Source organism: Leptinotarsa decemlineata, unplaced genomic scaffold, assembly GCF_025532065.1.
Source record: "Leptinotarsa decemlineata unplaced genomic scaffold, Ldec_3_MD MMD2_P_RNA_scaffold_9, whole genome shotgun sequence".
Classification (NCBI taxonomy): Eukaryota; Metazoa; Arthropoda; class Insecta; order Coleoptera; family Chrysomelidae; genus Leptinotarsa; species Leptinotarsa decemlineata.
Window position 1 is genome coordinate 10,751,446 of NW_027412536.1, and position 23,115 is coordinate 10,774,560.

Here is a 23,115-nt window from a genome sequence, read left to right on the forward strand (position 1 = left end):
ATCAAAATTTTCAATGAATATGTTTTCCATCTCTATTACATGGTCAACAATATTTCTTGATGGGAACTTGGGAAGCCAACTTGACTTTCATTTTTTGAAAATTATTTGAATAAATGTGGTCATTATTAAGTTTAGGAGCCAATTTATATTGTTTAGTTCTATCATAATTATACATTGTTTCTATGTAATATTTTCTTGTTTCTCCACCCTGAAGTAAAAACTGAGAGGAAAACAAATTGTTTCGTGTCGACTTCAGTAAGTGCGGGATATCAAACAAATATACAAGTTTATGATCGTCTATCAGAAATATGGATTTTCGTCTGTAACATTCAAAGTTTTCACCAACTTCTGAAAATTTGAACCCTGATCGGAAACCACCCCCATGACATTTAGGCCTATACTTTTGCATCTTCGTACCGTTTTGAACAAAATATCTTTCAAATCATCAGAAGTTGCTGATGTCTTATAGAAAAAGTATGCAAGTGGTATTTTCCAATTGCTTGCCAAACCTCTGACCATTACTGTTAGAGCACTACTTGCTATGTCAGTAGAGGTCCCATTCAAACTCGTTTGGAAACCTACTATTTTCTCTCTGGAAATATCATAATAAAGATGAGATTTCAAAGATATTTCATCTAGGCATAAAATACAATATCTTTCTTTCTCCTTCATGAGCCCAATCCTGAATTCAATAACACGAAAAATAAAATCGTTGAAGCCTGGTTCAACAATCCAATTTTTCGTGAAACGATGAAGTGTACTTTTTGACGGTAATCTACAAATTGTTGAAAATTTTTTGTACGCTTTCGGACCAAGAAAATAAACAGTAAATGCAAACTGTTTGAATTCGTCACTATACCTGGACCCTTTTGGTGCTTTATTTATCAAAGAAAGCTGTGCTTTCAAGAGCTTACAATATTGCTCAGGATATTTTCGATCCAGAAACTTGAAAACATCATCCAGAGTAATTCCTGTTTCGTCCAGTGCTCTTTTCGATGTTGAAGCTACTGTTTTCTCTAGTGATACAATTTTTTTTCGTAATGCCACTTTTCTTGGAGTTCCCGAAGAGAGTTTAGCAGATGTTTGGCTGCATTCATCTAAAAGAAAGATGTACGTACTTTCAATAATTGTTTTCTTGTCATCGTTTTTGTTTCCGAAGCATATAAAAATAGATCAGGTAAGTATATAATATAACGAAAAGATATTTCACCTCGTGATCCTAATTGATCCGTTTGAACCTGAGCATCAATGTAAATAAAATCCTTGCTAGTACCGGCAATGGCATCATCATCTGGAAGGTTTAAACAACAAAATTGATATTGTAAATTTCATATGTTAAAAAGTGGAATAAGATTTTTTCATCATTTGAATCTATAAACTTCACTGAACCAACCTTTCTGAGAACCATCTTGAGGCAGACGCAATGAAGGAACATCATAGCTATGAATACGAGAATTCACAATATCATCGGCTCTAAAATGTAAGCTGCAAATTTTAATTCTATTGTGACTCTGCTCTGGGGTAAGAGTAGCATATCTATGATTCCCAATGAAGCCTAATACATTTTCCAACGTTGACACCTAAAAAAAATTCAAGTATATCAATCGATAAACTGAACATTTTTGAAAAAAGATTGAAATGAGTTTGGATTGGCAAATGCCGGCGGTATATTTCGTTATGAATAATTTTATACAACAAAACCATAAAAGGTATAGATAGGTAAAATAAAAATTAATGGTGAATATATTGAATGCATACCTTTCACTGTACTTTAGGCAGCGGAAAAACGAAATACCTGGGCTTCCCACCGTACTCAGACAACCATCCACTGAGCAATACGTCGACATTTTCACAAAATAAATATTTCGAACTCCGAACGAACACAACACAATCACAATACCAAAGTTTACCGATTCTGTAGTCTTTGACAATACCAAACAATACGGACAACCTTTATATCTCGTGTGCCGACGAGAACTGGTAACAGTGGTAACTTCAAGCGAAACACTGTACTACCTCGGCTGGTAATTACCCGCTGTCGCTAGCGGGCGGCGAGATTTCTCAGATGTCGAAAAATGAGCGAGTGACACGTCTTATAGTATTCTGTAGTCTTTGCTATTGCTCTTTCAGAAAAAACACTATAATGCATGTAGATGTGTATAGAATACTCTGAGAGTAACAACAGCTTTTAAAAATTGTTGGGGTTTTCAGCGGCAATAGAAAACGATATACAATGGTGAAGAAGTGACAAAAATTTACTTTTCAATGAACTACAAAAAACGTTTCTCTACCTTCTACGTGACATATGTATGAGAGCTCGCTGATATCGTTATGTGATATAGAAAAACATGCAAAATGTATGTCATTTACTCATGATAAAAAATAACGATAATACGAGTACAAATGTTATAAATAATTATCAAAGCAGAAATAATAATGATAACGTTGATTCAACAACATTTATCCTGAGATGTCTACCATTATTCGAAAATATTAGTTTTTAAGGAAAATGGAAATGATAGGTAAAATGTTCATAACGAATTTTTATAATGCAAACACGTTTAACTAACGAAACTCAAGAGCCTCAAGAGCAAACAGAAATGAAAAATCCGCTACAGAAACTGCTCGATATGACCACCTTCTCTCTCTATACATTTTCTTAGTCTGCGAAGACACCCTCTCTGTACTTGAAATAGCATTCCAGGGTCGTTTCGTATGGCTTCACAATGTAATGTTATTCTATTCAACAATGCATCTCTTGTGTGAATAGGTGTAGCGTAAACAAGGCTTTTTAGATGCCCCCACAGAAAGAAATCCAATGGATTTAAATCCGGAGACCGCGATGGCCATGAATATGGCCCACCTCTACCAATCCATCTATTGTGGAAAATATGGTTCAGATGGTCACGCACAATCAAACTAAAATGAGGAGGAGCGCCATCATGCATAAACCACATATCTCTTCGGGTTTGCAATGGAACATGTTCCAAAAGTCCATTCAAATCGTTCTGAATGAACTCCAAATAACGTTCTCCATTCAATCGGTCCTGTAGAACGAATGGTCCCGTAAGATGGTTTCCTATGATACCAGCCCAAACATTCACGTTGAATTTCCGTTGGTGTTTAGTTTGCAATATCCCATGGGGATTTTCTTCGGCCCATATATGGAGATTATGAGAGTTGATAACTCCATCTCTACTGAAACCTGCTTCATCAGTGAATAAAACTCGATTAATAAAAGTCATATCCTCTCTTTTCCAGTCGTGCTGGAAAATATTGAGCTGTCATGGCATGTACCTTCTGGATGTGAAATGGGTGGAGCAGTTGTTCCCTAATTATTCTATGAATAGTGGACTTGGATGTATGGATCATCAGCGACGGCTTCCAAAATATTTTCCTCCAATACAACGGTACGTACAGTCCTAAGAGCGCCCTCACCACCTCGTTTTGACAAAACTGTACCTACAATAATATCGAAATAAAACAACGTGCTCACATTAATTATCAATTATTACATACCTGTCTCCCTCAAGCTGCGATCGACACGCTCGAATGTTTCTCTTGACGGTACCGTTCGATTGGGAAAATGCTCGGAATACAGACGACGAGCTTCTGCAGCATTACAAAATGCTCGTCCATAAAATACATGCATGAATGCATATTCATTGAATGTAAACTGTTCGGCCATATCAAAAAAATTCAAAATATCCTATAGAATATTGACAATACAATGATAGTCATATGACAACGCACCACTCAACAAAACAAAATCGCATTCCAGTTTCTCATTTTTTATCAAAACTTCCTAAAAGGTTTTTTTGTCAATATCTGTGGAAGAAATGGAACATAATTATTCCCTGGATATTTTTCACCTGATCATGTGCAGCAGTTTTTGTAGTTCATTCGTTTGCTTTTTATTAGTATAGTAAATATTTTTTCCGATGTGCGTTTTTTCAGCTAAATTTAGATTCGTGTTAAAGAATTTCTCCATGAAATTATAATTATCAGTGAAACTCCTCAACAGTTTAGCTGTGAAGAAGAATTTGAAACATTCGAATGTTGAGTTTCATGAGATTCAGATAACTGATCAACACGAAACGTGATTATTCCACACGTATTATGTACATACAAAATATGGAATGAATTCGATATTTCATAGTAGAGTAGCTTGTTAGTTTAAAAACACCACGAATCTACAGAACTTGATATTTCTTTTGAAAAAATATCTGCTATCACAATTGTGACTTAAACTTCCATATAGGTACTGTACTTTTTGTTTACGACTTCATTTTAGCATACTTTGTATTATTCCTGTTATAAATGTTGTTGAATTAACGTTATCATTATTATTTCTGCTTTGATAATTATTCATTTCAAATAATGGTGGACGAGCGGGTTTGATGTCGTCGAGTAGAACTACATTTTTATCAAGACTCGTTGCTCCGATCGACTTTCCACACGAGTACTTTTATTCATAAAATTGTCCAAGTAACCTTATTTTGTTGAAAAATATTGAAAAATATCTGTCATTTCAAAGTTTTGGGGTGTGGACCATCGGGGGTAGTCCGTTCCTGACTTTGTAGCAAAACAACTGACTCCTGCATGAGAGCTCATCGACGGAATTCATTTGTTTAGTCAATTACCAAAATTTGGATGATTTTGAATATTCACTTGAAAAGTTATCAAAGAAAAACATTTTTCATTTTGTAACTTCGAGGGCCCGTAACTTGGTTACGAAGACTTTTAGGAAAAAAAGTTATATGAAGTACTGGTGATATTTTGACCCCATCTATACATTCCCGAGAGGAAAAGAGGAAGTCCAGGGACACCCTGTATATATATATATATAAATATATATATATATATATATATATATATATATATATATATATATATATATATATATATTACAATGTAGGTAGAATATGATGTGTTGTTTTTCCGGGTGTTCATCCGTTGTGTACTATTCGATAGTCGACGTTTCGCCATCATCTCAGATGGCATTATCAAGACGAGTTACTGCTTCGCTTCGAGAGGTGTAACTGATGTTAGGTTCTTCTTGTGGTGTTTTTATATGACTTCGCTTGCGTAAGTTGTATGGATTTGTTACCTGTTTTTCCACCTGAGGTTTGTTGATGGCTTTTGGCGGTTCTCCTACGTGTTTTTCTACCTGAGGGTTGTTGATGGCTTCTGGCGGTTCTCCTACCTGTGATGGTTCATTATCAATTTGTGGTTGTCTTTGGTGGTTGTTTTTGATTATTGTTTTCCAAATCCTTGGGATGTGGACTCAAAATCAATCTTGTGACCTGTTTGTAGATGGTGTTGAAAGAGGGCAGAGGAGGTTTGTTTTGTTCTTATCGAGTTTTTGTGCTCCTGGGTTCTGACAGATATAAGTCTGTTGGTCCGACCGATATATTGTTGACCACAGTCCTCGCATGTGATGCTATAAACTCCTTGGTTTTCTAGGAAAATTCTCTCTTTCGGTCTGGGCAGCCAACTGGATATCGTTTTGTGCGGTTTGTAGGTTGTCCGGATGTTTTTACGTCTTAGTATTCTCCCGATTTTGTCGGTCACACCTTTGACATAAGGTAGTGTCACAGATTGTCTGTCATGTGGTGAGTCTTCTGTCTAGTGGATGTTTTTTTGGTTCTTCTTTGTCTGTCGATGGCCTTTTGAATGATCTTTGGTCCGTAGCCATTTTGTCGCAGAGCCTTTGTTGTCTCCCTCAATTCTGTTGCCCTGTTTGTTGGTTCTGTTAGGCGGAAACTGCGGGATATTAACGTGTTGGCTACGGATTGTAGCTGGGTAGGGTGGTGGTGTGATGCTGCTTGTAGGTAGCGGTTGGTGTGTGTGGGTTTTCGGTAAACTGTATAACCCAAGTTGCCACTTAGTTTTCGTGTTATAAGTAGGTCTAGGAAAGGTAGCTGCCTGTTCTCTCTTTCGGTAGTGAACTGGATGCGGGGATGGATGTTGTTCGTGTAGGTCACAAACCGGTCTAGTTCTTGTTTTCCGTGGGGCCAGATGATGAATATGTCGTCCAAGGAGTATATAGCATCACATGCGAGGACTGTGGTCAACAATATATCGGTCAGACCAACAGACGTATATCTGCCAGAACCCAGGAGCACAAAAACTCGATAAGAACAAAACAAACCTCCTCTGCCCTCTTTCAACACCATCTACAAACAGGTCACAAGATTAATTTTGAGTCCACAAAACAGATAGCACAGGTGCAAAACCCAAGAATTCGACAAATCAGGGAAGCTATCGAAATCGAAAAGCAAGGCCTCATCAACAAAAGGGATGACTCACTAAACATCCCAAGGATTTGGAAAACAATAATTAAAAACAACCTCCAAAGACAACCACAAATTGATAATGAACCATCGCAGGTAGGAGAACCGCCAGAAGCCATTAACAACCCTCCGGTGGAAAAACAGGTAACAAATCCATACAACTTACGCAAGCGAAGCCATATAAAAACACCATAAGAAGAACCTAACATCAGTTACACCTCTCGAAGCGAAGCAGTAACTCCTCTTGATAACGCCATCTGAGATGATGGCGAAACGTCGACTATCGAATAGTACAAAACGGATGAACACCCGGAAAAACAACACACACACATATATATATATATATATATATATATATATATATATAAATCGATTTATTTCATGAGGTTGCATATATATATATATATATATATATATATATATATATATATATATATATATATATATATATATATATATATAAATCGATTTATTTCATGAGGTTGCATATATATATATATATATATATATATATATATATATATATATATATATATATATATATATATATATATATATACTTCATAGACTTGTTTACACTCCTAGACGCCAATATACATATTTAGACGCACACATATGATATAGGATATATACATAGCACTAATAATATCACTAATTGAACATTTAGGTTCTTGAAAAAAATCTAATAGGTTTTTTAAATAGAAAGTAACTGTTGATGCTGGTTATTTTATATGGAAGTGAATGTATACTTTTGATGCAATGAAGGAAAATGACCTTTGTCGAAAAGATTTTGAAATGAAAGGTACATTTCATGCACTGTTTGCAACCTTTGGTGTAGTAATGAATATTACTGGAGTTTTATCCCAACGCGGAACTGTTTTATCTTCCTTTTGAAGATAATCATTTGGTGATTGAAACACTTGTGTTGGTATTAAAAATACCGGTTTGGTGTTGGGATAGAACTCCAGTACTATTCGTGCAAGGTACAATATGAAAATTTCTCTGACGGGTACCATAACGATGAGAGAGAGAGAACCTTTGCCAGATAAAATAAAAGAACATAGAAGTATTTTCTTGAATTCAATTCGAAGAGGAAGGTTTGAAACTCAATCTTTGAGTTTGAAAGAGAGAATTCTTAAAAATCAATAGATTCAGGAATTCTAAAAATCTACTGTTCATCGAGAATAATTTCTGCTCACCAATCAGCAATCGAAAGGACCAGCGTAGTAAAATCACTTTTTTCATTGTCTGGTGGAGATAACGACAATGCCTTTTTAAGTGACATAATTTAGCCACCCACCCAGTCAAAGGTCGTCTTAGCCAAAAATGAAATCGAGAAAGATCATGAACTTGCTGTTCCTTCGATAACACCTTTTTCTAGCACGTTGTTGATTATTTCGTTAACTTTAGTGTTTCGCTAAAACCGTAGCTCTCTACAACGTAAGCTACGATATTACCTAAACGCGTCTAGAAATAAAAAATGTTTGTGAAAATTGTTCAATCATTATCATGGATAGTAACCATATGTAGAGGTTCAGTTATACATAGTTCTAACAACAGAAGATCCATTTTTCTCAACTGATGAGTTCAACTTAGAGGTTATTTGTTGGGTTTTTAATTTTTTTTCAGAGCCAGAAATTTTAATCGTAGATGAATACTATTTCTAGTTTGTTCCACGATTTTTTTGTTGCTGAATAAATTTAAATTTTTTCCGTTCTTGTTGCTATGCTTGTTTCATCAACGTATTATATTATTTTTCATTTCTCATACTTTAATTTCATCTGTTCTTCCTTCATTTTGTATTCATTTGTATTTAATAAATATATCTAGGTCATCTTTTGTCTTCATTCGTTTTGACTCATTCGAAAACTTAAAGATATCTACCATCGCCGTCATGAGGTATATTCACCATGAATACCCAATTAGTTCCAATATACTGAAATTTCAAGTCTATTAAAAAGTACTAAGTGACAAAATGTAATCATTCGACTTGAACTATAACTTCTAAAATATAAAGCTTTTGATCTGAAAATTATTCGATTTTTTCACGATCGACTCGCAAAACCAGTACGACAATGTGATATTATGCACGTTATATTGTTGGACCGCCAGTAGCTTGCTCGATCGTCATGGGTGTAACAATATACATGCTTTGACAAAATAGATTCCATTACTAAGTAACTTTCTGGATTTGTATAAATTTTAAATTATTTCTCTACTGATTTTTGGAACCGTCATTACTAATGAAATGGGTGGGTAGGCCGTCCTTGTTCATTCTTCACTGCTTGAACTACTGTGCCTGCTGCTTCTGTGAGTGCATTGGCTTGTGATGTTAGGGCCGAGCAAAACGGCCATTGGATGTCTGCTTCTTCGTAGCCCCGCTGGATATGGAAATGGCAGAATCACTTGTGGTTCTGTTATTCCCTAACTGAATGGTATCCTTACGATGACTCAATCCTAAGGTGTGTGTATCCGTGCCGAGAGGACGAATGACAGTGAGCCTATCAGCTGTCTCTAACGGAACCGGGCGCCCTCTCGTCGTAGCACCACCTTGTCATAGTAGGATTTTCATAAATAGAGTAAAAACTAAAAAGTCTACATAGGAGATAGATGTCGAGCTTACGACTCCAACTGACTTCGCTGTAACTTCAGGTCAGGAGCGGGAGCTTCTCAAATCAACTCCTGATCCAGCAACGAAACCTGAAGAATGTTTGATGGTGCCGCCACCTCAAGAGCGGGGTACCTTATGAAATCGACTTGCACACAATTCTTGAGCGGCGTCGGCAGAATCTATCTCAGGAGGAGGAACAAACCTCCCTGAGCAGGTTATCAAACGTTTGCGCTCATATGATTGATTATTCACCGAAACCAGAGGCAAAAAAGCACTGCCTGGTTAAATGTAAGGTATCGTCAGGTGTAGCTGACATGCAAAAACCCTCATATCGGAAGATTGCCGCAGTTATCAAGGTGGAAATCCTGCATATTGATTATCCAACTATATCATTAACGGCCAACCAACTGAAATCTCTTCAGGAGGCTATTTTGTCGGCTGTAGAGGTTATTCCAATGATGAGCCGCTGGTACAATTCCCGAGCTGCGCATTTCGGCCTAAATGGTTACAGGCCGCCTGTGAGGATCAGGACAGCGCCGACTGGCTTGTGGGTATAGTTGATACCCTGCAACCGTGGGAGGGCGCTTCTTTGGAATGCGTCACAGGATACCAACTTCCGAAGCCACATATTTGTGTTGCTTACCTACTTCACAGTGGCAGTCACAGACTGACCTTCGACCATGACCACAAACATGGAACTTCGCTGTTGAGGTTTTGAGCAAGTTTTATTCCGCCCTAAAACCCTGGTATCTTCCCAGCAGGCAACCACTCAACCGAATCATTTTAACGTACCTGTTAGAGTAAATGAAGCGGGACCGAGTGGCAATCTATATATGGGAAGGAGAGCAATCAATAAAATCTTCACCCAAATATAGGGGTGAATCAGCGGCTCATACCCATCTCAAGGCTGGGAAATCAATTGGTTTTCTGGAGATGAAGACGGCTAACTTCTCGTCGAAAATACCAGGAAAAAAAGCTGGACTTAGCTCTTAGAAAGCGAAAACGGGAATCGTCCCGTCAAAGGAATCCAAGAAATCAGCAGGTAACTCAGGGATGGTAGGTGTCCTCACCCCATCATCTGAGCCAACTCATTCCTCGATCCTCGGAGAGGTGGGTGTCGATAATGATTCTCCATCTTCTCCCTTCCAGGGTTAAGGAGTTCTGAATTCTCGACTTCTGGCTCAGGCTCGGACTGTTAGAAGACAGTTTGTTTGGAAAATAATGAGACAGCAGATCACATACTTTGTGCCTGCCTCGCTGCGGATGGAATCAGGTTTTCAGAGCTACACTCTCACTATCTGACCTGAAAGATTACTTCCCATACAAACTAATCGGCTTCGTTAAGGAGCTGGGTTCATTTGGTCGATTGTGAATAGGTTTGAGTCACAATAACCCTTGAGGGTTGCGGTGGAGGGTCGAATAGATACATTCACTTTTGACCTAACCTAACTGATGAAAGGCAAATTTGAAGTGACTCTCCAGATATGATTGATGCGTATTGTACCTTTTTCTTGGGAAAACCGGTAGGTATAATGTTCTTGATCATTAAGGAAATATTAACTTATTTACTTACCAACACCAATTTTGTTATAAAGTTCTGGTATATACAACTCCGTCTTCTCTCTGCAAAACATATGGTACTCTGCCTGCTCTACGATTGGCGTGACACAATTGAACTGCCGGCAGTTCGTGTATGCCTCCATTATCTCCACCGGAGACCAGCGTGCCGTTCCCCAATACATAACCCATCCTTGACAAATGACGTAATGCATTGCTCTTACCACTTCTGCAAACGAAAAATTATTGGTTTCACTTCGATCCATGGAGAACTGATAAATTTAAAGAGGTGATTTTATTTCTAAGACAACTGAGTATGAATCGTAGTTGATATAGTCTGACCCGTTACTTGATGAAAATCGATAACACTATTCATGTTAATGATTATAGAGTTTTCATAAAATATTTTAAATTAAATTTATTGTGAAAATTATATTATCAGGAATTATTATCATCATGAATAGTGAAGTTAATGTATTTGAAAGTTATTAATTTCCTGAAGTAAATTAATTTGTGTGGGAATACGTGGAAACGTATTAACCGACTTCAGAAAAGGAGATCATCGATTCAATACATATGAATCTACGTCATATCTTTAGAACCTCAATATTTTCAGATACAGAGTGGCCCAAAAAATATTTATCTAGACTGTATGATTGCGGAAAGTGAATTGAACTAGTTGAATATGATTTCTCTAGAAGTGTTCAGTAGTTTTAATAAACATTCCATAAAATCACGTTGTTATTTATCAGCGATAAACGAAAAAAAATCAGATGAATATTTCAAAAGAATTCAAATCACATATTCAGTTATTTTGCTAATCAAATGAAATGTCACAAAACAATTCTATGAACAGTGAAACTACCACCACATTTAGAGCCTGTTCAGTTTCATCATATATTTTATATACTGAAAGATTCATTTCCAAAAGTTATTTTAAACATGCCTGAAATAAATAATGAAAATCAGACGATCAATCAAAATCAGACTTTGATAATTTTATTCAAATATACGAGTACATATCTTTTTTGAAAAACAAAAAAAAATAGATAACCATCCACCACCATGTTTTTTCCATACCTTTAAAAACATCACAAAGATATACTATTTCATTTCATTTTTATAATAATAATTGGAGCATTTCTCTACGACAACACAAGGATAGCCCAATGCATGGAGTCTTTTTCATCATTGAAGACCTCGACTTGTCAAAACGCTGACCTTCGCTTTCCCCATTTCAAGTGGGCTGCAGTCGGAAACTGATGGGTTCATTATGGCTTGTCAGGATGGTGTCTTCAATACCTTAGTCTAACGCAGTCACATGAAGGGTATAGAGATTGCTGACACAAGGCCTGCCGTGAGGCGTCTGAGACCATAATACACTCGCTGTCAGCATGTACAGCATATGCTGTAGAAGCTATTCGTTCATCACCCTCAGGCTCATATAAGCTAATAAGCCCGAAGTAGTTTTTTCCAACCACCAGAGCAAGACGATATTTGTCGTGAAGTTTTTAGCTCCTTGAGGGACAAATATCGTCCGAAAAGAGGAGAAAAACGGATAAAATACCGAGATTTTATCTTCGAATTTTGCAGACTGTCGTGGCAAATCTGTCAAGATATTATGTTCTAATCATTAGAGTCCTTGGCGAAATAATGCCCTCTCTACTCTCGAACCTCAAGATCATACTGGATTGTCGTACTAAGGCAGGAATCTTACCCGGGCAAATGCCGAAAGCTGTCATTCTAGACTCACTGTGCTTGCTAAGTGCACATGATTCTCGGACCCAATGATCAATTCCTCCACGGTGTGGGGAGTGGTCGTTGGTGGATAATGCTGTCACGCCCTCCTAAATGTATCGGGGCTTCGGGGAATAGGGAATGACCACCGCGAACTTAGGTTTAAAAAAATTCAATAATAGTAACGATTAAAATGATAATGAAGTTAGAAGTATCTACATGACATAACGGCCTGTGGAATCATCAGGAGTTTTGATCTCCTTCTCTGCGTGGTCCGCGACCATGAGAGAACAGGAATTGGATGGTCAGATCGGACAGCTGCCCGAGCGGCTGATGAACTTGGTTTAGTTTTCGACACTGAAAGAGGTGATTACAACTCTGTCAGCGAGTTGAAACCCATTCAGCAGAAGGCGCCTGAGACCCTAATGCAGTTACTGTCAGTATGTCCAGAATATGCGGACATGCCTATATCTATCGACATAATGCGGTCCTGATAGTAACTTCATTACCACTTACAATATTGATGTGACACCGGTGTCACCCTACGGCCCGGAGAATAGTGAATTCGTTGTGGCGAATGAGCGTTGACGAATTTATTGGAACTACTCATTCCCCACCCCCAGACTCATGCAAACTAAACATTTCAATGTAGTTCTTCTTGACAATCAAAGTAGGACGATATTTTTCGTGAAGAGCTTTTAGCTCCAGGCGATACGAATATTGTCCAAAAATAGAAATAAAACGAATGAAATATCCAAAATTTTTTTCTAACTTCACATGTGCTATGTAGGTCACTCTTTCAAGATGGTTGTTTTGATTATAGAAGTCCTTGGTGGAATGATGCCCTCTTCATTCTCGAATCTCAAGATTACGCCGGCTTGCCGCACCGAGGAAAATGTCTTAACCGGATGCTCGCTTAGGGCACATAATTCTCGGACCCAATGATCACTTACTTCCTTGATTTGTGTTGTTTACCTATCTGACGAAGGTAGTCGCAGACTGACCGCTCAGGTCCCCACTAAATTGACGAAAATGTACAGAATGGGCCAAATTGGACACGATTAAAGGGGGACTCCTGTTTTCAAACTAGATAGATGAATAGGCTTTGTCTGAGTTTAAATTGTATGAAAAACTTCATGGTGAGAACTGCATATCGATATCTGTCATCGTTTCCGAGTTACAGCATGTTTTTCAAAAATGTGCAGAAACTTCTTGTTTCTATGAAAACATTTCCAAAGCACCATATGAAATCAAGGCTTCGTTGTTAAAATGGATTTATTTGGTTGGGTTTGAAAAGGTTTTATTATATTATATCTGCAGTGAAGGGTGTGAAATTCGTCAAAATACAATCAGTATTACTATTAATTACTGTTGTTTATCACTTCATCTTTACGTCTTAGGGTTTGAAAATTCTCACTAAAAAAGGTTTGAATATGTTTGACGCATGGTTAGTTTACTGCGAGTTATGACATTACGAATAAAATTAATAATTATATTTGATTCCAAAACTGACAATTATGGATAAGAATTGTAAAGTTACTTTATAGAACGGTTACGTATATACAAGTCTAGTAATAGGGCTTGTATAGTTCAAGTAAACGATATAGTACAACCTACCTTTCAACAGCTCCCCTTTAATAATATAGGTAGGGAGCTAACTAATTTCGTTATTCAATAATTATTTCTGATTATATAAGAATCACATTAACTATATTATATTTATTTATGTATTTATTTGTTTTTTGAATGATGCAACGAATTTTCAGCATTTTAATATTAATATAAGTCACAAAATGGATTGGAAGCTTTATAACTCGTATTTAATTATATGCGATATATTATATGCGAAGTAGAAACCTTCATTTCAGGTTTTTTTTGCTAAATATAATTTTTTTCAGCTATTCGTTTTTATTATTGCTCTTTAATTTTTAATTAATCTTTTTAGTTCTTTCAGAGATTTCAAATCATTTTATATAATATCAGACAGACAATGGAAGTCCGAAGTAATGAAATTCATATATATATATATATATATATATATATATATATAAATATATATATATATATATATATATATATATATATATATATATATATATATATAAGAATATATATATATATATATATATATATATATATATATATATATATATATATAAGTATATATATATATATATATATATATATATATAAAATAAATAGATAAGTACTCTTTGATCATTCCCATATTGATTTCAATTTAAGAGCCACCGGTATACAGCTGTTTCAACCTATTGGGCATCGTCAGTACCGGGCAGGCGGTCCTCGATTGAAGACAAAATGAGAGAAAACCAAGAAAGTACTTGATAAAAATAGCTGCGTAAACGCAAGCGAAACATAAGTGGAACCACCTATTGGTGTGACACCCAAGTCAACTTGCCAAGTTTTTATGTCAGTGTTGGTGGTTTGACCAATCAACCGACAACTGCGGTAGCAGAAATTTGGGAAGCTAACCTGAAATGCCATCGGAAAACGAATCCACATGTTTCTAGAAATGATATGAAATCTAGAAAGGTTAATGCAGTCAAGCTGCTGGAAAATAATTCCATGAAAATCAAAAAATAAATAGATAAGTACTCTTTGATCATTCCCATATTGATTTCAATTTAAGAGCCACCGGTATACAGCTGTTTCAACCTATTGGGCATCGTCAGTACCGGGCAGGCGGTCCTCGATTGAAGACAAAATGAGAAAAAACCAAGAAAGTACTTGATAAAAATAGCTGCGTAAACGCAAGCGAAACATAAGTGGAACCACCTATTGGTGTGACACCCAAGTCAACTTGCCAAGTTTTTATGTCAGTGTTGGTGGTTTGACCAATCAACCGACAACTGCGGTAGCAGAAATTTGGGAAGCTAACCTAGATTTCATATCATTTCTAGAAACATGTGGATTCGTTTTCCGATGGCATTTCAGGTTAGCTTCCCAAATTTCTGCTACCGCAGTTGTCGGTTGATTGGTCAAACTACCAACACTGACATAAAAACTTGGCAAGTTGACTTGGGTGTCACACCAATAGGTGGTTCCACTTATGTTTCGCTTGCGTTTACGCAGCTATTTTTATCAAGTACTTTCTTGGTTTTTTCTCATTTTGTCTTCAATCGAGGACCGCCTGCCCGGTACTGACGATGCCCAATAGGTTGAAACAGCTGTATACCGGTGGCTCTTAAATTGAAATCAATATGGGAATGATCAAAGAGTACTTATCTATTTATTTTTTGATTTTCATGGAATTATTTTCCAGCAGCTTGACTGCATTAACCTTTCTAGATTTTATATATATATATATATATATATATATATATATATATATATATATATATATATATATATATATATATATATATATATATATCAATAAGTTCTCAAACCATTCCTCAAAAATATTAGCTTCCATGTTCTTATGATAGTCAACATTGCAGTCCTCAAGTTTTTTTCCACATAATTTCAAAGAACCAGATTCGAGATGTAGATTCAAACAGATTTCAAATAGATAACAAAAATTTTAAGTAATTATAATGGCACCAATATCGAATTTCAACACTCAAATTGCAATCAGTTCCTGAATTGAACATTGATAACACGACGGCTCGCATTCTATTTGTCACCGTAACATGACTTCAAAATTTAATTTTATAACTCTTCAGCCAATCATAAAACTCGGTTAGTAAAAATCATCCAATACGAACCGCCTGTTCTTCAGTCCACGTGGACTAGCTGGCAGCGGCTTTATCTCTTTGCATTGGTTTTTTTGGCCTTTGAGGGCGCCGATAGCTTAAAGTAAAGATTACTTCGACTCTACCTGAGAATATGAGCAATTATCGTTCTCTGAGTTTATTTGAAAGCGAGTGTTAGCTGCAATAGCTGCTCAAGAATTGCTTACAAACTACTATACAAAAATGTTCTGAGCTTTTACAAAAAAAAGTTGGTCAGGTATGATAAGTGGGAAAAGTCAAAGTTTTGGAGTGGGACGATTTTAGCAAGGAAAATAAATCAATCAGAAAAGTATAGGTGGAGTGAAGGCTTCATGAAATTAAGTTGGCAGGAGAAGCTAAGCGTCTGGCTGGGCATATTATGAATGAAATTTTACAATAATGAAAATGTTTTCCTTGTCGTTCAAATATGCATTACAACAAAGTATCAAAAAGAATAATGGGGAGAGATATTGCAAAATATTTACTAGCACTAAGTACAAGAAGACATTGAAATTCTGACAATTTTGGGATTATATGAGCCTGCAGCTGTCGCCTTTTTGATCTGTCTGAACAATTGCATTATTTTATTGAAGTGACAGCCACCTCAAGTCGTGGAATTTCTAACCTAAGTTCCATTAAAAGCTTATAAAATGAAATTCTAATTATAAATTATTTCTAGCCACGCAACAGAATACCGAAAATGAGAAATAATCCTCAAACACAAAATGCAGTATTTCAAATACTCACCTATTTATCGCAGGTTTTATTACATGAAGCTAAACTCGTGAAAACAATTCTTTAAGTACAATTATTGAAACCTCCGGCATAAAATATATTTGAAGAAAACACTTCACAGACAATAAAAAACTCAGTTAACGAAACGCGCTACGAAAAATAGTGTTTCGATTCTGGTGGGAAAAAATGTATTTTTTATATTTGTCAAAACAATTTCATAATTCATAATATTTTTGTTCACACTCAATACTCAACCTAATCATGTTTTTGAATATTGTTCAATAATTCGATAGTTCACTTCAGACGAATTATTTGGTAAAAGCAGGATCTCGTCAGATCCTTCGTCTTCTTGGTGACAGTTCGTGAAATACCGCTTCCACTGTGACGTGGATTCAATTTAAATTCTCTATTCTGTTAGTCTACACATTGAAAAATCGAATTACTTTGTAAATACATATACAAATACAAAGTAAATACTTCGTACATACATCGGTTTCTCAAGAAGTGAATTGCTCCTATTTATCATTTGCCTTTCTATTTCATTAAAGAAATCGATCAATTTTGCAACGCGGGACTTTTTGTGAAAATGAATCTATCCATCCAAAATATTTTCAAAAACCAAACGAACATGAATTTATGTCACCATCTGCTAATAATTATGGTTGAGAGTAAGTTTCATTTTTTCCGAATACTTCAATAATCTGTTTTGTGCAGAGAAATAAATTGAATACAGAACTCACTGGACAAAAATTTTACTTGTTTATACTTTAATTTCATACCAAGGCGCAGATAAGAAGGCGTAAAATGGCCACAATTTTTCTCGAAAATAAAGTCAAAATTTATTGAAATTCCGAGTTTTTTCAATAATAATAATGATGTTTATTCAACCAATTCAAAACCAATTCAAAACCATTCAGAAATACAATATAGACAAAAAACATTACTACAATATAGACAAAAATTTCAATACATTATTGAGGTAAAAAGCTCGAGAAAGCTTGTCTTTGTTGAGTTTCAGCTTAACATTTGCAATAGTTTCAAAGTTTCAGTGACTGGGTAAAGAGGGTCAATGACCAAGCACCAAAGAAGTGAAGAATATGGTGACTATTACATTATTAGTTCTTGTCCGTATTCACACATATACGCTCACAGACTGATACACATATATACGCACAAAAACAATCTTATATTCATGCACATATATACTCTTATATTCACACATTGATTTTACATATTTTCTGGGAAAATAATGGCATAAATTGTGTGTCTCTCAGATGAAATCAATCATTTTGTTAGTTTTTTCTTGGAAGAACGAGAATGCATGTAACTTTTCTGGGACAGTGTTTATAAGTCGTGGTGCAATATACTCGTACGCAAAGTATCTCTGTCCAATTGCTTTTCTAGCTCACAGTAAGTGTACGATTTGTACACTAAATTTTTTATCGCTATAAAACATTAATATGTTTATTGCATATAGCTTTGTGATATCTATTACGTTCGCGTCTGTAAATAATTGGTTGCTGGAATATATGGAAGGCCCAACATAGCCTTTAAATTTCTTTTTTGAAAGATTTCTAGAGGTAGAATGTGGCAGTGTCGTATACCCCTCCATGCTATAATTCCGTGAGATCACCTGATCTCACACCGATGGACTCCTTTCTGTGCGGACACCTGAAGTCGAAAATGGACTCTACTAAGCCTACAAATCTAGAAGACCTGCGACAGATAATTGTTCGGGAATGCCGATTTTTGACTTCGGACATCTCCAATAATGTAAGGAACGTTTTCGAAAGCAGACTGTATTATTGTATGGAACTAGATGGAGGTCATTTTGAACACTTTATCCATTGATTGTATTGCCATTGATACTACTTTTGTTGATTTCCCCAATAAAATGAGCGACAGCGAATTTTCTGTGTGTTTTTTTTAAATAAAACGTTGAACATTTGACTTCTCATTAACGAATGGACCAATTTTGAAAAAAGTTACAGAAGTAATAGAGGAATAAACGACCTTTCAAATGATGGATCACTGTACCTCCCAAAATAGGGGGGGTTGCTCACCGCAGGAGGGTGAAGTTTTGGGTATGATTTCCATATCAGAATTATTCCCTCTAGAAATAAAAATTGACGTGATCTTTGAAATTTTCGATAACACGTCCGTTTCTGACTTACAGGGGGGGTTAAGTTTTCGTTAGAACGCCCTGTATAACAACTGATGGAGAAACAATATTTAACGCTGGGTGTTAACTTTGATCAATAACTTGGGCAGGAGCTAGGAATGGAATATGTTTGAAATCCAAATTTTGTTAAATTTAGAGTTCAGCGTTGGAATTTCAACATATTTCAAAATTGAAGTCGAAATTCAATAATAATTTTAAATTTTGGTAACTATCAACACTTTTTTAGAAAATATTGTTAAATTCCGACTCGGATATCTATTAAATTCAGACTTTCGAATTAAAATTTTGATAAATTTCCACAATAAACTCAAAATTTCATTGATTCGCAACGTCAAACTGAGATTTATGTAAATTTGTTGCTCCTGCAAAAAATGTATATAATACGATTTGATGTTATTTTGTTAGCAAGTCGAGTTTGAGCTTCAAATTCTATACCTTGAATCTGTATGTAGTTCAAAAACAAAAAATAATAGAAACTCATATGCTCACTTCGTGAATTTAGCATCATTTGAAGATTTTATTCCAACTGTCAATAAAGAAAAAGTTGAATATCTTCAAAATGATGCACAAAATGATACGAATTTCAATTCGCTTCAGAAAGTAACCATAACAACCGATTATTCAAAGTATTTAAGATAGCTCTGCCTGAATTGCAAGATATCGCTACATTATTCAAAATTAGAGTAAGAGTAATGAGTATCTTCCCTCGAAACGTATAGGGTTTGCTTTTATTTTGGATAATGTATCAAATATCGACAGATTCTTCTATCTAACTCCTAAATTCAATTTTAATACGACGAAGAAGTAAATTCAACTGTTCCAGAAGAAATTTGATGAACTTGTAAAGCCTGTTGGGGATTCAATTTCTTTCTCACAAGATATAGAGAAAGAAAAGTATCATGTAGTGTGAAAATGAGGTGACGGTGAAAATCGGAAGTTGAAATTTTATTTTTTCAGAAGTTCGGACTTCAATTGCCTAAAGAAGTTGGTTTGAAATCACGTCTCTCGTTCTTTTTACTATTCTTCGATTTCACAATCATTTCCCCCTCATTTTTTATATTTAGATCTTATAAGTTATACTAATTGTTCAACTTATTTATCAGTTAATTTCCATTCAATGTCACAATAATTTGTTTTATTTACTAATTAGCGATCTTAAACTTATACTTTTCATACTCATGATTGTTTTAGCTTGTTCAATTTTTCATTCATATATCTTGTCTCAGATTTAGAATCTGGAGAGTTTTCCACACATTTTCAAACAAACTTTTTCCTTTAATTTCTCTGTATAATTATCACACTTGATTGACTATTTCACTTTTACCTAATGAAATTCCTGAACTAATCTAACTGACCAAACGGACCAAAATATAAACCACATCAGGTAGTTTTCTTCAAAGTAACAATCTCAACATCATTTATACATAAATAGAGCCTTAAATGAAACGAAAATTTATTGGCGTTCTGGGCAACTTCCAGTGGCGCATTTGCTCTTTCAACTGCAGGAAAACCCGGAATAAAACCCAATAAATTCAAGACATCGCCGGAACACTTAGTGATACGACTATCGTCAAACTTAATCCAGTCTTTCGTCTTTGACCAATGCATAATAATGACCAGAACCACAGTGAACAATGACTGCATGAAGACTATGATGATTAATTTTAATGCAATCTTCATCTATTCGATAGGTGGTACATGTTTCAAGGTGTTGAAGTGACGTCACGATACGCCATTGAAATATCGTACCAGGAGCGTACATAACAGCCGCGACCTAACAGTTATTTCATTAAAGAATTTCATTTCAGAAAAGAGATTCGATTAATGATTTTTCGACACAAACCCATTTTTCATTTTTCACTTCTAAACCGCATGAATAAAATAGAGTCCATTTTTCAAATGTCCCCCCCTTTTATTTTTTGAACGGGTCGACTCAAAAAATGAAATTTGGGGTAATGAAATTAATGCATGAATACTTTATTCTGAAGTGAAATTGACAGATGAAACTTTCAACATAGCGACTGAGCGCCATCTGAGAAAAAAAAGTGAAAAAGGAGGTCTTGTGATACATCTTTTTGAAGGTCCTGACGAATACTTCACAATCCTAGAATATGAAGCCAATATCTGCAACTGCTACAAAATGGCGGAACTTGAAATAATTGCCTGAATACATTGACATTTAACTACATAATATGAGGTAATAAGCTTGAGATCAGTTCAGAAGATGCTCGAAAGGGTTACCTTGAATTTCTTAACATATGAACAGCCTATCCGATATTTCACGCCGAACATTTTCGAACACAGTAACGTCAATATCTCTACAAATATTTATTATTCTCTGCCCTCTATCCAATATTGAAGCAGGTTCAGTTTCGTAAACCTTTTACTTTAAATAGCCACATAAAAAAAGTGCAAAGGTGTCAAATCTTGTGAACGGGCTGGCCATTCTGTAGGACCTCGACGGCCAATCCAACGACCGGGAAAAGTAGTATTCAAATAGTTTCTTACTTGTCTGGAGTAATGTGGTGGTGCTCCATCTTGTTGGAATACAATATCCATAACGAATTCATTAGGTTTCGCTTCGCCGATTTCAGTGATGAGAGGGTCAACAGTAGTTTCCAGCATATTAAAATACAGTTTCCGTGTTAAATTCCAATCAATAAATAGAGGTCCTAGAATATGGTTTCTCAATATTCCTGCCCAAACGTTAATTTTTTCTGGATATTGAGTATGTGTTTCTCAGAAAATGTGAGTGTTGGTGTCACTTCAATAACGGCAATTTTGTCTGTGAACATTGCCGTTTAAAAAAATGTACATTCGTCACTGAAACAAATATTGTGGAGGTAGGTATATAGGATGCCTTGCAATGTTTTCCATTTTGATTTCACAGAATTCTGTTCTTCGATCAGGGTCATCTTCAGTTAACTGGTGTACCATTTTAATTTTGTATGGATGATACCTATTCCTCTTCAAAAGTTTCCACACAGTAGAAGGAGACACCTCACAAACATTCGCGACGGAATAAGTAGAATGTTTAGGATTTACTATCATCTCACCAATTATTTGCACTTACTGTTCCTCCGGAATGGATGGATGACCTGGGAGCTTTTTGTTATGTACACTACCGGTAGTTGTGAATTTGAATACAAGTTCCCTAAAATATTTTCTACAGAGAGGATGATTCGGAAAACGTTCATTGAAAATCCTTTCGGTCTCGTGAATGTTACGCTTCGCACCGTAAATAAAAATCGCTTCAATTTTTTCTTCCAATGGACGAGAATTGATCATTTTAGAGATTGTTGACGTTCTATTCTTCTACTTGTGAAACCGAAAACTAAATGAGAATATTCTAACTGAACAATGTAAAAGGGAGGGGAACATTAAAGAAATGCACTGTACAACTTTGAGAACCAACTTATCAATTCAGTACAATATTTGAACTTTCGGAATGATGACTTACAAACATACTGAATCAAAATAATGAAAATATAATAATTGAAATGTCTGCTATATTGATACTAGGTAGTGAGTAAGCCCTACTTGAAAATATAAATATTTTAAAAGAAATTGAGTTGAAGCAGAAATGATCAAACAATTTCACGAAAACGTCATTTTTTGTATGCAGTTAGTTGATGTTTGTGATTTCGTAATATGATGTAATATTATGAAGTTGAGTCACAGGAATCCTATATTTTCATGAACTGTTCGTTAAAGAATATACTTGAAGACTGAAAATTTCTACGACAAATTCGACTTATTATTTTGATTGACGTCATTGGAATATATATCACATATCAAAACTCTTGAATACTTTTCTCCTTGATGAAGTCATCAAAAACATTTTTTCAAAGAAAAAACAATACAAATTACGTGTCTTTTTTTGCCAATAGGGTTCTCGATAATATCGCTCTAAAATGAATGAGCGATATTTGCTTTGGATCGAAATAAATACTACCGATGCGAGATATTTCACAGCATATTTACCTTCCATAGGGCACATGGGATCTGCTTTATGAACGATAACAACGTCGATGTAGGAGAGCTGGAGTCGAACCAGACTGGCTTTCACACTTTCAATAATATGTTTACGAGATAAACCCCTTTCTTCAGATCTGAAACGAATAAAGACAGTTTGAGTCAATTTTATTCAAACAGAAACAAAATTAAATAATAGAAATGGAGATACAGGTTTTTGAAAATTGATTCATTTGTATGTCGTGTTGGAAATAAATTGAAATTTTCCAATGCCGATTTTTGAATTAC

The 23,115-nt window shown here is 35.5% G+C and overlaps 2 protein-coding genes across 4 annotated transcripts in view; both read right to left on the reverse strand.

The window, feature by feature from the left end:
- Nucleotides 1-23,115, reverse strand: part of Hk (potassium voltage-gated channel subfamily A regulatory beta subunit hyperkinetic) — a 190,666-nt gene that overhangs the window by 29,676 nt on the left and 137,875 nt on the right. For all 3 annotated transcript variants that reach the window (XR_012464408.1, XR_012464407.1, XM_074170605.1), the window contains exons 5-6: nt 22,837-22,964; nt 10,481-10,693 (exon numbers count right to left, since the gene is read on the reverse strand). Coding sequence is in view for 1 of the 3 variants with exons in the window: in XM_074170605.1 (XP_074026706.1) it covers nt 10,481-10,693; nt 22,837-22,964 (341 nt within the window). In the remaining 2 variants the exon portion in view is untranslated. The remainder of the gene's footprint in view (nt 1-10,480; nt 10,694-22,836; nt 22,965-23,115) is intronic.
- Nucleotides 301-7,312, reverse strand: LOC141480598 (uncharacterized). Its single transcript, XM_074170789.1, has 4 exons — nt 7,238-7,312; nt 1,394-1,580; nt 1,211-1,291; nt 301-1,097 (listed from the first exon to the last, which is right to left on the reverse strand). Exons 1-4 carry the CDS (start codon nt 7,310-7,312, stop codon nt 301-303), a joined length of 1,140 nt encoding a protein of 379 aa, XP_074026890.1.

Bases quoted from the DNA above. Each gene is read 5' to 3' on its own strand.
- LOC141480598 (XM_074170789.1), bottom strand. From the start codon at position 7,312: ATGGTACCCGTCAGAGAAATTTTCATATTGTACCTTGCACGAATAGTA. The intron at 1,581-7,237 runs GTATTTTTAATA...AATTTTTTTTAG, and splicing joins TCTATCCCAACACCAAACCG to GTGTCAACGTTGGAAAATGT. The intron at 1,292-1,393 runs GTTGGTTCAGTG...TAAACCTTCCAG, and splicing joins TCAAGATGGTTCTCAGAAAG to ATGATGATGCCATTGCCGGT.